We start from the raw sequence: 18,663 nt of genomic DNA, 5'->3' as shown, positions 1-18,663 counted from the left end.
CGTAGTCGTAGAAGGAAGCAGAGGGATCCATAGTTATAGTCGCATAACAGCGTTAACGTAGCGTGTCACTTGCTCTCTCTCTCTCTCTCTCTCTCTCTCTCTGTCGAAATCAAATTCCGAAGAGGTACGCATTCGCTTCCACTCTTTCTTTCTGTAAATCTGTCGACGCAAAAACCATATAGATTAGAGGTAGTTGGGGTAGTTTGTATTGTCGGTTATGTTATTTGAAAGAAAAGAAGCGAGATCCGAAGAAAACAAGCATTGCCAAACGCCAAGTGAACTGAACCCAATTCAATGCGTTTATTTTTGGGTAAAGTAGGTGTCAGGTGAACGAGCTATAATAAATAAATAATAATAATAAATATAAATCAAAATTATTTACATAAATTAAATGCTACCGCGGATCCAACCCATGATATTGATTAATGAAAATTGGATCCTTCTTCTTCTTCGTCTAATCATAACGCTCACATTACAAACTTGACATCCTTCTTGAGCTCACTTCAGCAGCAAGCACCCTTTTTTAACGCCCAAACCATCCCTCTTTCGTTTCTTTCCCAAATCTCAACATTCGTTTCAAGCTCTGTTTGAGGTGGAATTCCCATCTTCGATTCAATAGCTTTTGCTTCCCCTCGCTATGCTGATTCTGTTCTTAGATTTCTGCATTTCTTATTGAGCTCGGACAGAGTCGGGCAGCTAAACAACTATTTCAATTTCTCTTTCCTTCATAAACAGTGCCTTTCACATTCTTTTTTCCTTTTTGTTAGATTTCCTTCTAGATGTTATCGTGTCAATTTTATGAAGCTGTAAATTTATCCTCTCCTTTTTTATTGTTTAAATTTCTCTGTATACGATTCTAGATGTATCAGTCCTAATCAAATAGACAGCTTGATGAAGTAGTTTATCGTAATTAGAGAAATTTTTATGGCTTGTGTTCGATTTCCGCAGTTTAGGCAATATTTAGAGATGTGTGATATGCTGTTGCTTTCAATCCCATAACTTGTTTAGCTGCCTTGATCATATATTAGATTTTCATCCTTAAGGAAAATGAAATGTGTTATTATTGTGTATTCTAAATGCAATTCATACATCTGATTTGGTTTGCAGTGATCTCTGGAGCTGGAAATCATGAAAGGGTCTGCTCTGCTACGAATTTGATTTCATCGTTTTAACAGTTAAAACTGTCTTTGGTTTTTTGTTGCGCCAAACATGTCAGGTATGCTATCCTGTCTCTGCTGCTGTCTAATTTTTTATGGTTGTAAAGTGTCAAGTCATGATATCTAATTTCTAATTAGTCACTCTTGCTTCTAAATTCTTCTGTGAAAGGCTCTGAAGGACAATGTAGTCATGATGAAATCAGAGATAGAAGATCAGATGTTGAGTACTTTGAAGATGAAAGGCAGCGGTCTAAAATTGGAACCCTCAAGAAGAAAGCAATGACTGCTTCATCCAAGTTTACTCATTCGCTAAAGAAAAGAGGGAAAAAGAAGATTGATTATAGGGTTCCCGCAGTATCCATTGAGGATGTGCGTGATGCACAAGAGGAGACTGTTGTCCTTGAATTCCGCCAAAAGCTAATTGATAGGGGATCTTTACCTCCCAGGCATGATGATTACCATACATTGTTGAGGTATTTCCTCACTTCATTAAAGTTCTTCCATCGCTCAGTGGACGACTAGCTTAGCTCCCTGTGGCAAATTGTTTCCCAATCATTTCACTTCCTGTTTAAAGGGTATAAAACGTCAATTGTTATAGTTTATTGGAATGTTAACTTTTAACTCACAGGCTCACACTTTACTTCCTGGTAGGTTTTTGAAAGCCAGGGACTTTAACATTGAGAAAACAATCCAGATGTGGGAAGAAATGCTTAATTGGCGCAAGGAATATGGAACTGATACTATACTAGAGGTAATGATAGCAATGTTATGTCTTGCAACCTTAAAAAATAGTTGTTGCTTTAGACTGAATAGTTTAATGGTGTAACAAATTACACAAATTATGTCTGTTTATCTGATTTCGAACTTCATACTTGGAACTATAAATTTAATTTAGGAAGACTGGGCTACATGGCAACAAATTGCACTCTTTTGTAATATCCAAGTATTTTATCTTCAGCATGTGTACTATGCTAGATGATGCTTGATACATATTTTATTTGGCTCTAATGCAATTGTGATCTTTGAAGGATTTTGAATATGAAGAGCTGGAAGAGGTATTACAGTACTATCCTCAGGGGTACCATGGAGTGGATAGGGAAGGTAGGCCAGTTTACATTGAAAGGCTTGGGAAAGCTCATCCAAGCCGCCTGATGCGCATCACCACAATAGATCGATATTTGAAATACCATGTCCAGGAGTTTGAAAGAACTCTACAGGAGAAATTTCCAGCATGTTCTATTGCAGCAAAAAGAAAGATCTCTTCAACAACGACAATATTGGATGTACAAGGCTTGGTATGTTGCATTACACAAAATAATGAAGTGGGAATATGGGATAAATTTTTGCAAATATCTGGATGGGGTATTTCTGTTGATGTTTCTCCTTGTATGCTTGGTAATTTATGCCGCTTTCGGATAGTAGTAGTTAGTTTATGTGCTTAATGCCTATACCTTAGCATTCTATCAAACATGAGGACAGGTTTCTTCATTTTAGGAACTGCATTGCTTTTATCTGTTGGAAGGTTTGTCTGATGAAAATTGACCTGGCACTTATTATGTATGGTACAGGGAATGAAAAATTTCACCCGAACTGCTGCAAATCTTTTGGCTGCCATGACAAAAATTGACAACAATTACTATCCTGAGGTTTTTGTCCTATCCCTTCCAAAATTAACTTGTATAGTTAGTCCTGTTCCTTTCTGTATAGAACTTTTCATGGAATTTGCAGACACTACATCGAATGTATGTCGTCAATGCTGGTCCTGGGTTTAAGAAGATGCTTTGGCCTGCTGCACAGAAATTTCTTGACTCCAAAACTATTGCAAAAATACAGGTAGAGAATGTAACATCCAGCTAATAGTATATCATATGCTCTTCTCCCGCATTGCCACTGATTTTATGTTGATTTCTAAAATTTTCAGATTCTTGAACCTAAGGCTTTGTGTAAATTACTTGAAGTCATCGACTCTAGGTATATATCTCTGCCTTTGTCACACTCGCACTTCATTTAAGTTCTATTAATTTTTAATTAATTTGGAATTTATAAATGAATTTGTACAGTCAGTTGCCAGACTTTTTGGGTGGCTCATGTACATGTCCTAATGAAGGTGGATGTCTTAGGTCTAACAAGGGTCCATGGAGTGATCCTGATATAATGAAGGTAATGTTTCCTTTTATATGTATTGTTTTAGTCCTTAATTGTGAGCTCTTGAAAATGTATCATGATTTAGAATTATGGAGATAGTATTTGGCAACTAATGTATGTATTCTGATTTTAGCTTGTACGTAACGAGGATGCAACATTTGTGAGGCAAACCAGCCGAGCGTCCAATGGACAACAGAAATATTTTCTATTGCACCCACTGAAGGCAAGTGCAGTCTTCTTGACATGCAAAGTTAGGAATATGACTTTTTAACGTCAACTACTTCACATATTACTTAGTATTATTATATGGTTTTTGAATTCTTTTACTCAACTTCCAGGGACGATGCAGTGATATGTCAACAGTAGAATCAGGATCTGATATTGATGGTTACTCCTCTCCCCTTAGACAAAGGAGCTGTCCTTATCCTCGTTTAGCCCCGGTTCATGAAGAGGTCAGTTTTGAAGCCTCATCTTCTGGTTTATTTTGGAATTACCAATTATGTTTCTTATCTTCACAGATTTCATGGATGTTATCTATGCTTATACATCTTGAGCTCACAATCTTTCCTATGACAATGTGTAGGTCAGGACATCAGATCTCAATGGATACTATAGCTGTGATGATAGCGCTCTTTCACCTGATAAAATGATAGAAAGTGACCAATCTCCCCCTACATTGGAGCAGTCATTGCGAACTGCTGATATGGGAAATGTTGATAGTATGACAAAATCAGAAGGTATGATCATGCTGTGTGGAACCCTACTTGCACACCTTTATATTTGGATGGGGAAGTTGGAAAACTCCTGATGGCTATTATTCATGCTAGGTTTAATTGATATCACTGACTAGTGTTTCAGCATGTCTTAATGTTCTGAAATCTCACTAATTTTGTTTTGTTGTCAGATACTTGGTTTAGCATAGTTAAGGAAAAAGTAGAGAGAACAAATTTCATGTACGTGTCAACAATGCTGACATCTTTCTTTGAAAGACTTATTGCATTCTTCTGTAGTTTAAGATTTGAATTTTGGAGGCCACAGAACATTGTTCACCCATCAATTACTGTGGAGCATAATATTAACAATTCAGCAGTTGTTGAAGCATCTTCTGAAAGAGAACATGTTCTTCCTTGTGAACAACGTCTTCAGAGACTAGAAAAAGTATTCGAGGAACTTAACAAGAAACCTGATAGTATGCCTGCCGAGAAGGAGCAAATGCTCATGCAATCCTTTGATAGGATCAAGTGTGTTGAGTTTGACCTTGAGAAGACCAAGAGGGTATACTTTGGCCGTCATCTAGAACTTTTGTTTATCGCAGATTGTACGTTGTTTAAAATCCTGGTTTTACTGCAGGTGCTACATGCTGCGGTGATGAAGCAGCTTGAAATATCTGAGTTGCTGGAGAACATGCGGAAGTCAAGGTGTCGGGTAAGTTGGTTCTTTGGGTTTTCCGATTATTTTGTTCTCTGCCTCGGATAAATGGTTGCAAACAAGATGATCCTAGTTAGTGATCCCTTGATGATTTCACATACTTGTGTTAATGATATACGGTTATTATTGCAGCAGAGGCGGCTATTCTGTTGAACCAGGATCCTGTCTTTGGCACCACACCAATTGAAGACTTGGTCAGGCAAATGGAGTACACACTTTGGCATTTTGGTCTAAACATGCTGGGACACATTCCACTTTGTTTTATAAATATATAATGTAGATTTTTACTCATAAATCTTTTTTCCCTTTTGGTGGGGGTCAATTTTCACAGTAAATACTTAAATAGATGACAGAATTTGTAGTTACGCAGGGACAAGATGTTTAACTCAGTTTTAGACACTGCTACAGAGAATGATGGATGCTATTAAAGTTCACATTACAGGAAATTCGGAAGAAAAAAATGAAATGAAAAATAAAAAAGAAAAATTCCCTCCTCTCATCCTTTATTATCATTCCCCAATTTCAAACAATTTGTACCGAGTTATGCCATTAATTTTAGTAGAGAAAAGAAAGAGCCCCTAAAAAAAAAAAGTACGTAGTCAACATAAAATACTGCAAGCGCTAGTTCGGTAACAATTGTAACAGCTGGCGATAGTTGAAAGTTGAAACCCATTGTCCCATTCTATGAATTTCCTTTTATAAAGTATCAGCTAGCGTGATGTATATTCCTTGGATTACTACATGAATTTGCTTTTGCAACTGGTTTTTATAATTTGAATAACGAGATTAAATTGTTGTGGAATGTGGAGAGTAACGGTGGCAAATGGCAAAACGGGTTCGCTGAATTAATGCGAGGCAGGTTGCTTGCTTGTTTCATTTAAAATTAAGGGGTTTGGTGGATAATCTGATTGATAATAATAAATGTAAAGTGATCTGTCATCTATCAATAAACGGTTTCACTCGGTATTTTAATAATTAATAGCTAAACATTCAAATTATTATGGATAGTTGGATACTAGAACTAGACCAAAATAAGTGTATATAAGTAAATTTTTCCTTTACTACAGTACAGTAGAAGATGAAGATCATAGAAATTTTGGTCGCCAAACATTAGGTAAAGTCGTAAAGAAAGAAAAAGCTACTACCAAATCTAATTTAATAAACCAGTTTACAATAAAATAAAAAATAATAGTGGGAAGGAAGGAAGGAGGATTTGGAGAAAAGGAGTTTTGCGCGTTTCCGAGCTGTCAGCAATTTGAAGGGATCGTGTCTTTCTGTCATCTATCTGTTTGCAATTTGAGTTGAGCTCACAATCACATCACACTCTCGTTCCATTACCTGCTGCTGCTGCTTCTTCTTCTCTTCATTTGCCAAAATTAAAGAGGTTTTCAATTTAACTTGGTGGTTACAAAAGAAGATCTACTCTGTGTTGCTCAGACGAACTGAGCAACGATGGCTATGCCTTTCAATCACCCACTCTCTCTCTCTTGTGCTATTCTTCTCTTCATGTCTCTCTCCGTTTCTGCCGTTTCTCTTTCTGGTAACTTCCTTCACTTCCCTTCTTTTTTTCAAGCTCCTTCTGACTCCTTTTTTTTCTTCTTCTGACGTTTCGGTTTTCTAATTACAGACACAATTTTCGATTCTCAGGCGCATACGGCTCGCCATCTTCTTCAGGCTAAGAGAGGTTTGCAATTTCTTAAACATCTTTATGCTTTTGGATCTACCAACATTTTTTATTCAAAAATTGAAAACACCAGTAGATGAATTATATGGACATAGCTATATTAAATCTATCTAGTGATTTATGCTGTTCTTTCCTTTCCTTTTATTGTTGAGATCAGTCTGCTCTGTATGAGGATTTTCATTATTCGTTTAGAGATAACTCTAACTTCAAATGTGACTCGATCTGCCATTTCTGATAAGCTCTTGTATATACAAACAGCACAAATACTTATGAATAGTTGAATAATGATTGCTATTAAACAACTACTTCAGTTCTGTTGATTACTTATTTGAGATATCCATCTTTATAGGATGTCTTAGTATATTTTCATCACTTCGTGCGAATCTAGTGCATTACCTGTGTCTCTGATCTGTAGAGGATTTTCAGCATGCTGCAATTTGGTTTTGCCGTGACATTTGAACTGTTATGTGTGTGCTGAAGCCTGAAAGGTTAGAGTTTGGTGATATCAATTATCAAATGCACAAGGCAAGTGGAAAGTGCTGCCACATGGCATGTGTCTTAATCACTTTCTTATGTCTTTCATCTAGTATCGCCTCATGAATCATGATTTTATAGTTGCCAATTTTGTCTTAATTTGTTTGCAAACTCGTTGCAGACGTTGCTACTTGCTGTTACAAAAGAAAATTCTTTTCTTTTTAATTTTCCTCACCTGTCTGTTTAAAATATATATGGAATCTGGGCCAAGCTGTTCTCATGATACTGGTTTTCCCCGGAATCTGCAGGTTGTTCTGTGAATTTCGAGTTCGCGAATTACTCAATAATCACAAGCAAATGCAAAGGACCCAATTATCCACCTAAAGAATGTTGTGGGGCATTCAAAGAATTTGCATGCCCTTACGCCGATGTGTTGAATGATTTACAGAATGATTGCGCTTCAACCATGTTCAGTTATATTAATCTCTATGGACAATACCCTCCTGGCCTCTTTGCTAGTGAGTGCCGTGAAGGGAAGGAAGGTCTTGCCTGTCCTGCATTGCCGCCATCGGCATCTTCTGATGATACAGCAAATCAAGTTATACATAAGCCATCTCTACTGCTGATGATCACAACCTGCTTTTTAATTTTGTTACTCTGATGTTTCAGTTGCTAATTTTCATTCATTTTTTTTATACCAACATGATTGTGCTAGAGCTCAAAACATTAGCATGCAATCGGATTAGTCTCCCCCTTTTCGGTTTTACAGTTCCATGTAGTAAGCTCTGCTGTATGCGAGTGTTGGTAACTAATTGCAAGCTTGCTTGGGACTTGTATATTGTCTGAAAAGGAATGTGCCTACTCATATCTTTTTATTCGGGTTATTTATTTGTAACTAGGTATTTTTTTTTTCCGCCGTGAAACATTTGCAGTAGAATATGCATGTGTGAAGACCAAAACCAAATTGTTTGACAAGTTGTATGTGATTTGTGAACTACTACTCTTTGGATTTTCCTAGAAGATGTGCGCAGTGCGCAACATACTTAACATCTTAGGAAGAAAAACTGAATTTTCTTTTGGTTCTATAGTTAATTTGAGAGAATCATGAACTCAACTTTTCTTATTAGGGTGTTATTGTTAAACCCAGAAATGTTAATGATCAGTCACGGATTTAGGAGACATGTATAGGCTGTTGCCCTCCGTAATTTTTAAACAGTTATGGTTTTCTAATTATTGCAACATGAAATGAAAAGTTTATACTTTTTTTCTTTTGCTAAGACATTGCATTGTGAAGGTATGAAATTGAGAAATTTTTATCAGCATCTATTAATCAAAAATGCTAAAAGACCAAACTATTTGTTGCTTTTTTATTATTATTAGGTTTAATTATTTTGTTGATTGTTATAGGTTCACCAAATTTATAATTAAGTTTCTAATTATTTTTTCTTTTTTCTAATTGGATCTTTACACAATTTTTAATTTTACAATTAGGTCCTTATCAGTCTAAAAAATGTTAGGGCTAATAGAATATCTCTTCGTAAATTGAAGGTTCCTACAATCAAGAATTTAATTAGATCTTTGATTACGTATATTTTTGGAGGGATATTCTGCTAATTTTAACTTTTTGACACGAAAATGACCTAATTACAAAATTAAAAGTAGTGTATAGACCTAATTAAAAGAAAAAAAAATATAAAAACCTAATTGAAAATTTTACAAAACTATAGATACTAATAGAATAATTAAACCTATATATTTATGATCTAATGTATATATATCAACTATGTTATCTTATTTATATGTTTTGGATCATTTTCTTTAATAAAAAGTAAAAATAAGGAAGAATGGACAAAATTACACCTGAAAGTTCACACGCTGGATACAAATACACTTCAATCTTTTAATGAGTCACGCGTGCACAGTAATTATACACTCCAGCGGACACATTCACCCTTCCGGCCATCAGCGTGTGGCGTCGTTAGTTTGAGTGGACACGTGACTCTCTTTACTCCTTGCTGGCACCTTTAGTTGAGTGAGCTGTCCATTTAGTGCCAACTCAAAAAAAATCTTTTATTTTAATGATTAATTAAACAAAATTAAGGCTGAACCCTTCGTTCTCTTTTATCTTCAGAAAGAAGATGCTCTGTATTGAAATCCTAACACAGAGACCAATAACTAAGAACATGGGCTTACTCCAGGAAAAATCGAGCTCTTTATCCCTAAATTGTGGCAACGTTGTTAGTGGCAGATCTTCGTTATTAAGGAACAAGAAGAAGAAGAAGTTTGACTACAACAATGGCAAGTGTTTGCACGGAATTGAAGCTGTGGTACTTAAGTCTGGAACAGAGTGGAATCCGGACAGATTGTTTCTTGGATGTCCTTTGTGGGAGGTAGGTTTCGAAATTGCGTTGCTTCTTGTTATTGGCGTTAGGTTTTCATCTATTTGTTTCCTTCACCTCTCCTCCGATTGTTGTCTCAAATTTTCAGAGTGCTGAACATCGATGTGAGTATTTTGTTTGGCTGGACGAAGTTGAAGGAAAAACAAAAAAAAAAGTGGAGACAGAGGTTGAATCTAAAGAAAGGTCATTGAAACAATCATACCAGAAGATGAACGAGCTTACAGAGTATGCCACAAAATTGGAAGAAGATGTGCAACAATTACAGAAGACAGTGAATCTGATTAGGGGTGAAATAAAGTGTATTAAGAATATGGTTATGGGCATTTGTCTGGGGTTGAAATTTTGTGTATTATGGATTTTTAGGATATATGCTCAGAAGTGAGGATCATGTGTAATCATTTTAAAAGTTGCATTGAATAAATGGAAGAAAAAAAGCTCTGTGTTCTTGTGAATTACATATTGTAATTGGTGTAACATCAACCATTGACAACTAAAGAAATGTAAACATGTGTAAATTAGGGACAAAACAAGCAATTGTCAAATTCATGAGTACTGACTCTGACTCATAACCAAGCTAACTCATTGTTATTGTAAAGACAGATAATAATATCCAACAACTTCTTTTCAATTAGAAATTTCTGCTTCATTGTAATAACAAAATAGTCAGAGTAGTGATTATAATCACCGAGTTTTCAAATAAGGCAGAAATACCTAATTAAGAGGCAAAGTCACAACGTATATAATATATCACATACTACCAAACACCAAAAAAGACAAAAGTTTATGATGCTAAACAAAACAACCTTGTCCACCTAGTTGTTCAAATAGCCTAATAAACAAAAAACAAAACATGCACAGCAGTGTTCATCCTGGGTCCTATGTATCTGTTGCAGACCCTTCCATGGCCCACCTCCACTTGGGCCACCTTGGTCAATTGGTGCAGCTGGACCATTGGTTCTCCCAAGAACTCCTCTTGGGACCAGTTTTGATGGTCTTGGACCAGGCTTTGGTTGTTGTCTCATACTTGGGGTTGGCATAAACTGTTGAAACCTCTCCCTCATTGATGGGCTTGTAGCATTCATGGTTTCAGTTGAGACCATAGGGTTAGATTTGGGTCTTGGAGCTGTAGCAGCATCATTAGCTTTCTGTTGTTGGGGTGCATTAGTTGGAAGGTTTTCTTGGGGTGGTGGTGGCTGTGCAGGATTTTCAGTTGGAGGAGCAGCTTCCTCTGCTTCCATAGCTGCTACCTCATCAGCCATATTAGCCTGCTTTTTTTGACAACTCCTACTATTGTAGCCACTCTACAACATATAAACATTGTTGGTGTAAATATAACATTATGAGTGAGTTCTAGAAACAATACATAAAACATGATATTCATACCTCACCACAGTAATTGCAAATTATTGTTCTATATCTCCTTTTAAGCTTATGTGGGTTAGGGTTTGGTCTTGCCTCATTTTTCTTCTTTCTTCTCTTTTTTGTTGGTCTGCCAATAGGTGTCTTATAATGAGGGGGCAGTAGAGGATATCCTTCAACCTTATCCCAAAATTCTTTACTTGGTACAGGGTTGATGTTATGTTGATATGCTGAGTTATATGCAGCCATTCCCAGCCAATTATGAATCTGATCTTCTGGCCTACGATCCCTCAGAGCAAGTGCTGCACAAGCATGTCTTCAAGGCAAGCCTCTGAGCTGCCAAAATCTACAGGTGCACTTTTGATTTCCCAAGTCCACAGTTACTTTAGTAGGATGCTTCTCAACCTCATATATTTTTCCATTGTCATCCCCTTCCCATGTGGGAGTCCATTTGTTGCTTTCTTCCTTCTCTCTCTCAAGCCTACTAAGCTGTCTTGGTGCAACCGAACCAACATAGCTACTAAGAGACTTTTTGTTCCTTGCCATAACCCTCATGATATGCATTCTGATTTTCTTTAACATTGTGATGATTGGCTTGCCTCTGTACTTGAGAATCTTTCCATTGAAGGTCTCATAGTTGTTGTTGGTCACATTGTCCACCTTCGGCCACTCAATGAAATGTGTCTTTGTCCAAGTCTTTAGGTCAAGTCTATCTAAGTATTCCCAGGCAACAGTGTTGATTCCGTTTAACCTCATCATTACAGCCTCAAACTCATTAACAGTGGTGGCTCTACAATATTCCCAGACTGCTCTTTTCAACTGTTTATCCTTCCACCTTTTAGTGAAGTTACCCCAAATGTGCATTGCACAAAAACGATGGCATAACTTGCTCCATGGCTGGTATGAGACCTTACAGTCACACAAACAACAACAATTAACAAGTTCAGTGAGCCAAATGAACTAGAAAACAACAACAATTAACAATTACCTTCTGTTGGTCACTAATGAAGTTCCAACCATGCACCCTATAGTTCCCCAAATTATGATGCAAGAGTTCTAGAAACCATCTCCATTTATCTCTTGTCTCAGAGTCAACAACCGCATACGCAATGGGAAAGATCTACTTGTTAGCATCTTGTCCCACTGCTGTAAGCAACTGGCCACCGTAATACCCTTTTAGGAATGTACCATCCAGTCCAATAAATGGTCTGCAACCTTGTATGAATCCTTGTTTGCAAGAATCAAAACATATATAGTCTCTTGAAAATCGGGAAGGAATCAGGCATAGGGGTAGTGTCCATGTCAATAGTTGCTCCTGGGTTAGCTGTCAACAGGGCAAAAATGTAATCCCTCAACTCATCATACTGCTCCCTCTCTGAACCCTCAATATTCTCCCTTGCCTTCTTCATTGCTCTCTGTATCTTCTTGTAGTTAATGGTTACATTGAACTCCCTCCTAAACCATGCCTCAGCTTCAGCAGTTTTAAAGTCCCTTTGGTCCCTCAACTTCTCCTCCAGTTGTTCAATAACCCACTTTCTATCAGCTGATTTGTTGGTGTGGCTTCTTGCACAAACATGTTGGTTGACAAACGTCTTTACTTGAAAGCTCTTTGGTTCATTAGACCTTGAATAGTAGATAGTCCAAGGACAGTTGGCTTCATAATAAATTTCCTTACACTTCATAGGTTCCACTCGGCTAAACATGATACTCCTTTCAATTTGTATATTGAACTTCCTAAATGCTCTTTTAAATTGGTCCATATTTTCGAATTCCATCCCCAGCTCTAAATGTACTGAGCCAAAAGCAGCATTCGGATTTCCTTGAGGCCAAACAATGCGCTCTACCTCATAGTCACTATCACAGTCTGATGAATAAGGGCTGTGCAGCTCCTCAGACTCATATTGATGGTAATTTGGGTTAGAGTCATCATCATCACTCTCTAAAGACTCACTGGTTGTACGAGGGACAAATATTTTTGGAGCTTCACCTATGCCTCCTTGCACAAAGGTCTGTCCACTAGGAGCTAGCCTCTTGTAAAAATTTCTTCTGTTCTTTTGTTTTCCTCTTGATTCCTGGGTAGGGACCTCATTTTGTACAAGGTTGGATTGTGGTTGAGTTCCAGCCTCAGAATGTGTTGGTGGTTCAGTTTGTGTGGTTTGGGGTTGGGCCACAGGTGGTGTGTGTTGGGCTTGGGCCACAGGTGCTGTATTAACTTGTTTGGGTTGGACTTGGACTGTGGGTGAGATTGTTTTGGGTTGGGATTGGGCTCCAGTGGCTGTATTAGATTGTGTAGTTTTTTGTTGTCTTTTTCCTTGGGTTGGTTCTTTTGGTTGAAGTTAAGGATGTCTAGGATGACTTCTGACCTACTGTTGTTGTTAGTTTTCTTGGCCTCAGAATCCTGGCTGGTTTTAGAGTCCTTTGTGCCCTATTCTTCGTCCTCCCACTAGGTGAAATTACAATATCTGCATTCACATTGGATGGTTCTGTTTCAGAGGTAGGCACCTCTTCTGCATCTACGTCAACCACCTCAACCTCAGTTGGAATATCTACAGTGTGCTCCCAATACACATGTACCATCCTATCATCATTTCTAATTGCATCCTCATACATGTTCACCATATCCCTATCAAGCTTAAGAGCAACACCACCCCCGGCATCAAGCTTTCCCCAGTAAAAATCCTTCCAATGAATATATCTCAAATCCTTGAATAACCCCTCCATGAAAAAAAGATTTAGTGTATCCACATTGACTCTCGGTATTAAGGACACTTGACCACCACTGTATACTGTAACCCCTTTTGAATTTCTCTCTAACCTCCCCCTATGGTGATACACGAGCGTGATGTGACTTGACATCTACGAAGAAAACAAAACCCTCATAATCACTACTAAACCCAGAAAACCATCATTTTTTTTCGGATAATCACTAACTAGTAACTAAACAAAGATCTAATAGCATGTTCGATCATAATTGGTATAGTCGGAAGTTCAAAAGATATTACCTTTAGATCGTTGTTGTGGTGGTGTGGGTTGCCTTCTTCGAGTAAACTAGCAAAGTATTCCTCCAACGATCAAGTGAGTAACGACTTCAGAGTAATGCCATTGCCTCTCTGCTAGGGCTTTCTAACTCTCTCAACGTGCAAACTATCTTATATTGAAGGTTCATAATTCAGTTAAGGGAGGGTTTCAGCCTTAATTTTGTTTAATTAATCATTAAAATAAAAGATTTTTTCTGAGTTAACACTAAATGGACAGCTCACTCAACTAAAGGTTCCAACAAGGAGTAAAGAGAGCCACGTGTCAACTCAAACTAACGACACCACACGCTGATGGCCGGAAGAGTGAATGTGTCTGTCGGAGTATATAATTACTGTGCACGCATGACTCATTAAATGATTGAAGTGTATTCGTGTCCAGCATGTGAACTTTCAGGTGTAATTTTGTCTCTTCTTCCTAAAAACAATGTCAGATTGGACAAAATCATTAAATCATTACATGTGTACACTTTTGCTATGCGAGACATATTCTTATTAATGTAGTGGTGGATGTGACTACCAAAACATATGATTCATGTGTACATATCACTCATTAAATAATTCGAACAGAATTGTGTTTTGTGTGTGAACTTTTATATATACATTTGTCCATTCTTCCTAAAATATAACTAATCAACCTGGTGCTCTCTTTTTTTACTCATTGAACATCATCTTTAACTCTTAAAAGATAATAAACCAACTTAGATCAGTCGAATGGTCAGTTCACTCATTTGATTAAATAAATATCAATAAGTGTCGGATAAATCCGTATCAAATTAATTTTTCGGCGTGTCAAACTAAAAGATACCATGAAAAAACAAAAAAAAAAATCTTAAGGATAATATTAAGAGGGTAGTAGAATAACAGAGACCAAGTTTATGAACAGAAAAACACAACAGATTATATTAAAAGCTAGACACTATTACACACAGACCAAATGGTAAACCCGTCCATTCAAATTACTAAAGACCTTGGTGGTAGCCGAAAAATCATAACAATGTATTTCACTACCATAACTTCGTTTGTTATACATCGAATCCCTCATTTTGTGGACTGCAATTTTATTTATAGCTTCGTCGCAAGTTGCAATATAAGAATTTTTTTTTATCCTATTATTGTTGTGTACATAAATCAGCCCATTTACCATCTATACTTTTGTAAAGAAAGAAATCACATTATTTACGCATACAAGAAATCCTGCTATATAATTCACCCCTGCTGTTGTGCAGGAGGAGGATGAATAATTTACATTCAGAAAAAGATTTAGATGAGACCGGTGAATCACCAAATGAGGTTGAGTCTCGGCTTCTGTCGGAACTGTTTCTTGGTCACACACCATGGACCAGGAAATGTGCTCAGCTGCATTATATGCCAATAAAGAATACAGTCAGCCACGTCATATTAAAATCAAAGAAATCTATAAAAAAAAATTAAAAAATTCAGCTGAAATTGATCATGGAATAAAATGACCTATGCAACATGCTAAATTTGAATATCTATCTGCAAGGTAGTGGAAATCTTACATTGCCAATGATCTTTGCTCCAAACCAAGGAGTATCGGCACCATATGGAGGAGGTATGACTCTGGTTCCATTGGATATGTAGGGAGGAAGTAAGGCCTTTAGTTCCTTCTCTAACCTTTCTGCATAAGAACCATGCCAATCAGAACTCCATTAGAAGTCGGACAATGTACCAAATAGCAGTAAATCTCATCTCAGCAAAGAGAAAAAGGATATTACCTGCCAAACCTGGTAAGCATGCAGAACCCCCTGATAAAACTACAGTCTTGTACCAATCACTGTCACCTGCTAATTCCGCAGAATGGCAATGCTCCATGCAAAGAGCTATGGCCTGGTGCAAACCCATTGCTTGCCTATTCCAACAAGCACAACTTAAGCTCACCATAAACCCATGGTAATTCATGGAAAGCATTAGGAAAAAGGCCAGCAAAATACAGGTAAAGCATTACAAGAACTTACACTCCAGCAAGATGAGGCTGGAATAAGATCTCATCTTTTGATAGCTCAGCTTCATAATCAAGAGCAACATAGCACAGCTTCTGTTGCCCGGTAACCAACAAACACCCAACAACTTCAGTGAGAAGAATTTTAAGGAGAAAAAATAGATCTAAAAACTCAATGCCAAACACTCCCATCACCATTCAACAATAATTAAAAAAAAAAAAGAATATGAAGCACAATACGCGTACCTCTTTCAATGTGCGGACAGTGTATAAAGACTGAAAATTTAGGTTGTTGAGTTGCATCTTCTCCCTCAGAAATCCTGTAAGTTTTAGTGCTCCCAGTCCCACAACTTCCACGCCCACACTGCGCATCACTTTACCATTAAAAACTGCAGAAAGACAATAAAGGCTGGAGTCACACCAATGAAGAAGAAAAGTCATTGGGTTCTGCCATACAAAGTCAAAAAAATATTGTACATTGAAACAGAGATGTTTAGCATTGAGTATAACTGTTCCCAACTTGGATAACAACTGGTGGTAAATCACACAAGAAAAGCAAAAATTGCGAATTCTATTGAGAGAAAATAGAAAGAGCAAGAAGAAAACTAGAGCATACTTGGAACTACAGATGTGACTTGAAACCCTATATTAACAGCTATTCCAGAAGTACGTTTTGCAGCAAACAGAGCTAGAGTTGCCTACATTTTACAAAATAGAAAATAAGTAAATATGGAAATAACATTGACAATAAAGAACAGAAGAAACAATGCTATATTTTGCAAAAATCCGTGGACGACTATATTCATAGTATGCATAATGATAATTGATTAGTTGTAAACAAGGTTTCTGCCTCTAAGTCTAGAGCCTCAGACTAAGCAATCTAAGAGTAATAATTCTATTGTGCTTGAGCATGAATTCTGCCACTCTCACCTTCTAGAAACTTCAACTGAAGAACCAGCTTGAATTTAGGCATGTGCCCGTGCCCATGCATTGTTTACATTTCAAGCCCAAAGGGCTCTTGCATGAGAGGCCATTTAGATATAAAAATTATCGACGAGTATACAATTCAAAATTTAGGCTTTGGGGATAGCTGGACATTAGTGATATACGTGAGATCTTGAGAGAAAAAACACAGTTACATATAAACCATGAAAGAGGTTACAGAAAAGGGATATCATATTCGAATGTAATCTCACCATTACAGTAAGTTGTAACTGGAACTTATCTAGGGTCTTTTATTTTCATTTACCTGGTTGACAGCACAAACAGCGGGAACATTCATGTCAAACAGGGCAGAATAGATTGCTTCTTTAAGCTGCCGTCTTGATGCTTTAGCTGATTCAGTATCTGGAATGAGGGAACAGATTAACATTATACAGTTGGAGAATCATGTATTTAGAAAAAAAAATTGTACGAAGTTATATAATTTATATTACATTATAGAAGTCAATGCACTCTTTTCTGTTTATTTTTTTCTTTTTACAATCACTACTCACTAGCGAATGTAAGTCATAAAATGTAACTGACCATCATAATGACATATTGGCACGGAAACAATAACAGGTTGTGTATTTGGTTTCACCTGCATCCTGCAGAGTGCAGAGAAAGAAAGCAATATATAACAAATGAAACCAAAGTAACAATATTTCTCTAGCCCCAAGATTAAGCAATGATTGCAAAAGAATAGCCCCGTGCCCTTAACTGCTGGCGTACACATGCGCAATTGATGATCAGAATGTGTATACCTGTTATATATAGTTGCAAAAAAATGTCGTAGTCTAGTATACATTGGAGACTCGATGTTACCGAATTCCTGCATCTCAAAAACATGAGAAAGGAGGGAAAGCTGGTATGATTTGCATGAATATTTTGTAGGCTAATGAAACAGATCGAACAAAATGATTACCAAAAACGTTGCTGAACGGCCGGATGGAGAGGCATATTTGCTCCAACCGAATTTGCAATAGCCAGAACCGCCTAGAGAATAATGGAGATTGGAATTAAGAAAAGTGAGAAGGTGAGATGAGAGAGGCAAGTTGTGGAGTGGAAGACTAACCATCAATGATAACGGAACCAGGAACGCGAGCTCGTTGGCCATAAATATGCTTGAAGGAGAGCTGGGGGGTGCGGGCATGGAAGGGTCTGTAATTGAATTGAATAATGAGAAAGCAGGAAAGAAGGAATGAAAATTGGAAGAATGAAAGAGGAATAGTACTGACGGAAGAGGGAGAGGGTAGCCATAGCTCAAGGTGGCCTCAGCAAAGAAAAGAGAGTCGGAAGAAGGGTCGGGCTGATAGGTCTGAAGGAAGTGAACCCACAAACGATTGTCGAAAACGAGGCATCTGAGAGCCTTGCATACGCAGCTCATTTTGGCTGCATCCTTGGGCCCCAACACCCTCAGGATTTGCAACAATATGTCTCCCGGCAGCTGCTCCAACTCTCCCAGATCGGATCGTGAACACGCCTCTGCTCCGCTCCCATCCACTTTCCCTCTCGACGTGCTTGACACCAGTTCCCACACCCTCCTCAGCACCATCGACATGTCCCTCTCTCGGTTGCAATTGTTGCTGTTACACCAAGATAATCACAACTCCTCATATTCTATTTCATCCTCTTCATTCTCATTTAATTAATTAATTACTAATCAAATCGCTGCTCACTGTTGACTAATGAGACCATGGGAGCGCCCACTTTGCTTCGTAGTTGGTTAATGGATCTATCTAGAACCACTACTAATTCTATTTTTCCAATACTTGCATCGCTGATTATCACGCTCCATTCATTCGTTACCTTTTTACCCTCTTCAATACAATTCTGAATTCTCTTCATTTACTGTTTGTCTATTTATTGATTTTTAAAATGACATCTGTTCACTTGTTGACTTCTTGTGGATTCATTTATTTATTTATTTTATATTCGAGTTTTTGAAAGAGTTGGTCAGGAATTGACTTTTGGTAGTAAATTTTAACTTATTCTATATCAATTAGGTATATATCAAAATTTCTTATTAATATATAAT

General features: G+C 37.4%; 4 protein-coding genes across 5 annotated transcripts; 3 read left to right on the top strand and 1 right to left on the bottom strand.

Moving 5' to 3' along the window:
- LOC107645063 (phosphatidylinositol/phosphatidylcholine transfer protein SFH13) lies at nt 1,130-5,176 on the top strand (the record flags this gene model as incomplete). The annotated part of the gene is given in 14 exon segments (XM_016349073.2): nt 1,130-1,216; nt 1,327-1,630; nt 1,809-1,908; nt 2,186-2,452; nt 2,726-2,803; nt 2,886-2,990; nt 3,079-3,128; nt 3,218-3,317; nt 3,436-3,525; nt 3,641-3,754; nt 3,886-4,039; nt 4,207-4,577; nt 4,653-4,727; nt 4,863-5,176. Coding segments are annotated over 14 exon segments (1,836 nt in total). The 3' UTR covers nt 4,884-5,176.
- LOC107645064 (GPI-anchored protein LLG1) lies at nt 5,872-7,965 on the top strand. Its single transcript, XM_016349074.2, has 3 exons — nt 5,872-6,270; nt 6,358-6,414; nt 7,197-7,965. Exons 1-3 carry the CDS (start codon nt 6,183-6,185, stop codon nt 7,547-7,549), a joined length of 498 nt encoding a protein of 165 aa, XP_016204560.1. The 5' UTR covers nt 5,872-6,182; the 3' UTR covers nt 7,550-7,965.
- Nucleotides 8,714-9,801, top strand: LOC110271667. The gene is made up of 2 exons (XM_021122690.1): nt 8,714-9,278; nt 9,376-9,801. Exons 1-2 carry the CDS (start codon nt 9,027-9,029, stop codon nt 9,667-9,669), a joined length of 546 nt encoding a protein of 181 aa, XP_020978349.1. The 5' UTR covers nt 8,714-9,026; the 3' UTR covers nt 9,670-9,801.
- Nucleotides 14,579-18,190, bottom strand: LOC107645062 (actin-related protein 8). 2 transcript variants are annotated; one of them, XM_021103423.1, is made up of 12 exons: nt 17,864-18,190; nt 17,701-17,786; nt 17,551-17,621; nt 17,390-17,463; nt 17,172-17,233; nt 16,894-16,991; nt 16,261-16,342; nt 15,891-16,033; nt 15,661-15,740; nt 15,421-15,554; nt 15,205-15,323; nt 14,579-15,040 (listed from the first exon to the last, which is right to left on the bottom strand). In XM_021103423.1, the coding sequence occupies exons 1-12, from the start codon at nt 18,184-18,186 to the stop codon at nt 14,963-14,965; spliced, it is 1,350 nt and encodes a 449-aa protein (XP_020959082.1). In that variant the 5' UTR covers nt 18,187-18,190; the 3' UTR covers nt 14,579-14,962. The 2 variants fall into 2 exon arrangements, with proteins under 2 accessions (XP_020959082.1, XP_016204558.1); XM_016349072.2 differs by having other exon boundaries at nt 17,390-17,457.

Source organism: Arachis ipaensis, chromosome B05, assembly GCF_000816755.2.
Source record: "Arachis ipaensis cultivar K30076 chromosome B05, Araip1.1, whole genome shotgun sequence".
Lineage (NCBI taxonomy): Eukaryota > Viridiplantae > Streptophyta > Magnoliopsida > Fabales > Fabaceae > Arachis > Arachis ipaensis.
Note: the sequence above shows the minus strand (reverse complement) of the source record. Positions and strands in the feature narration are given on the sequence as shown.

Excerpts from the sequence above, each read along its gene's own strand:
- LOC110271667 (XM_021122690.1), top strand. The coding sequence starts at position 9,027 with ATGCTCTGTATTGAAATCCTAACACAGAGACCAATAACTAAGAACATG. Across the intron at positions 9,279-9,375 it reads TTGGATGTCCTTTGTGGGAG|AGTGCTGAACATCGATGTGA; the intron begins GTAGGTTTCGAA and ends TCAAATTTTCAG.
- LOC107645062 (XM_021103423.1), bottom strand. The coding sequence starts at position 18,186 with ATGTCGATGGTGCTGAGGAGGGTGTGGGAACTGGTGTCAAGCACGTCG. Across the intron at positions 16,034-16,260 it reads AGTCACATCTGTAGTTCCAA|TTTTTAATGGTAAAGTGATG; the intron begins GTATGCTCTAGT and ends GTCTTTCTGCAG. Across the intron at positions 15,741-15,890 it reads CTGTCCGCACATTGAAAGAG|AAGCTGTGCTATGTTGCTCT; the intron begins GTACGCGTATTG and ends ACCGGGCAACAG.
- LOC107645064 (XM_016349074.2), top strand. The coding sequence starts at position 6,183 with ATGGCTATGCCTTTCAATCACCCACTCTCTCTCTCTTGTGCTATTCTT. Across the intron at positions 6,271-6,357 it reads TTCTGCCGTTTCTCTTTCTG|ACACAATTTTCGATTCTCAG; the intron begins GTAACTTCCTTC and ends TTCTAATTACAG. Across the intron at positions 6,415-7,196 it reads TCTTCTTCAGGCTAAGAGAG|GTTGTTCTGTGAATTTCGAG; the intron begins GTTTGCAATTTC and ends CGGAATCTGCAG.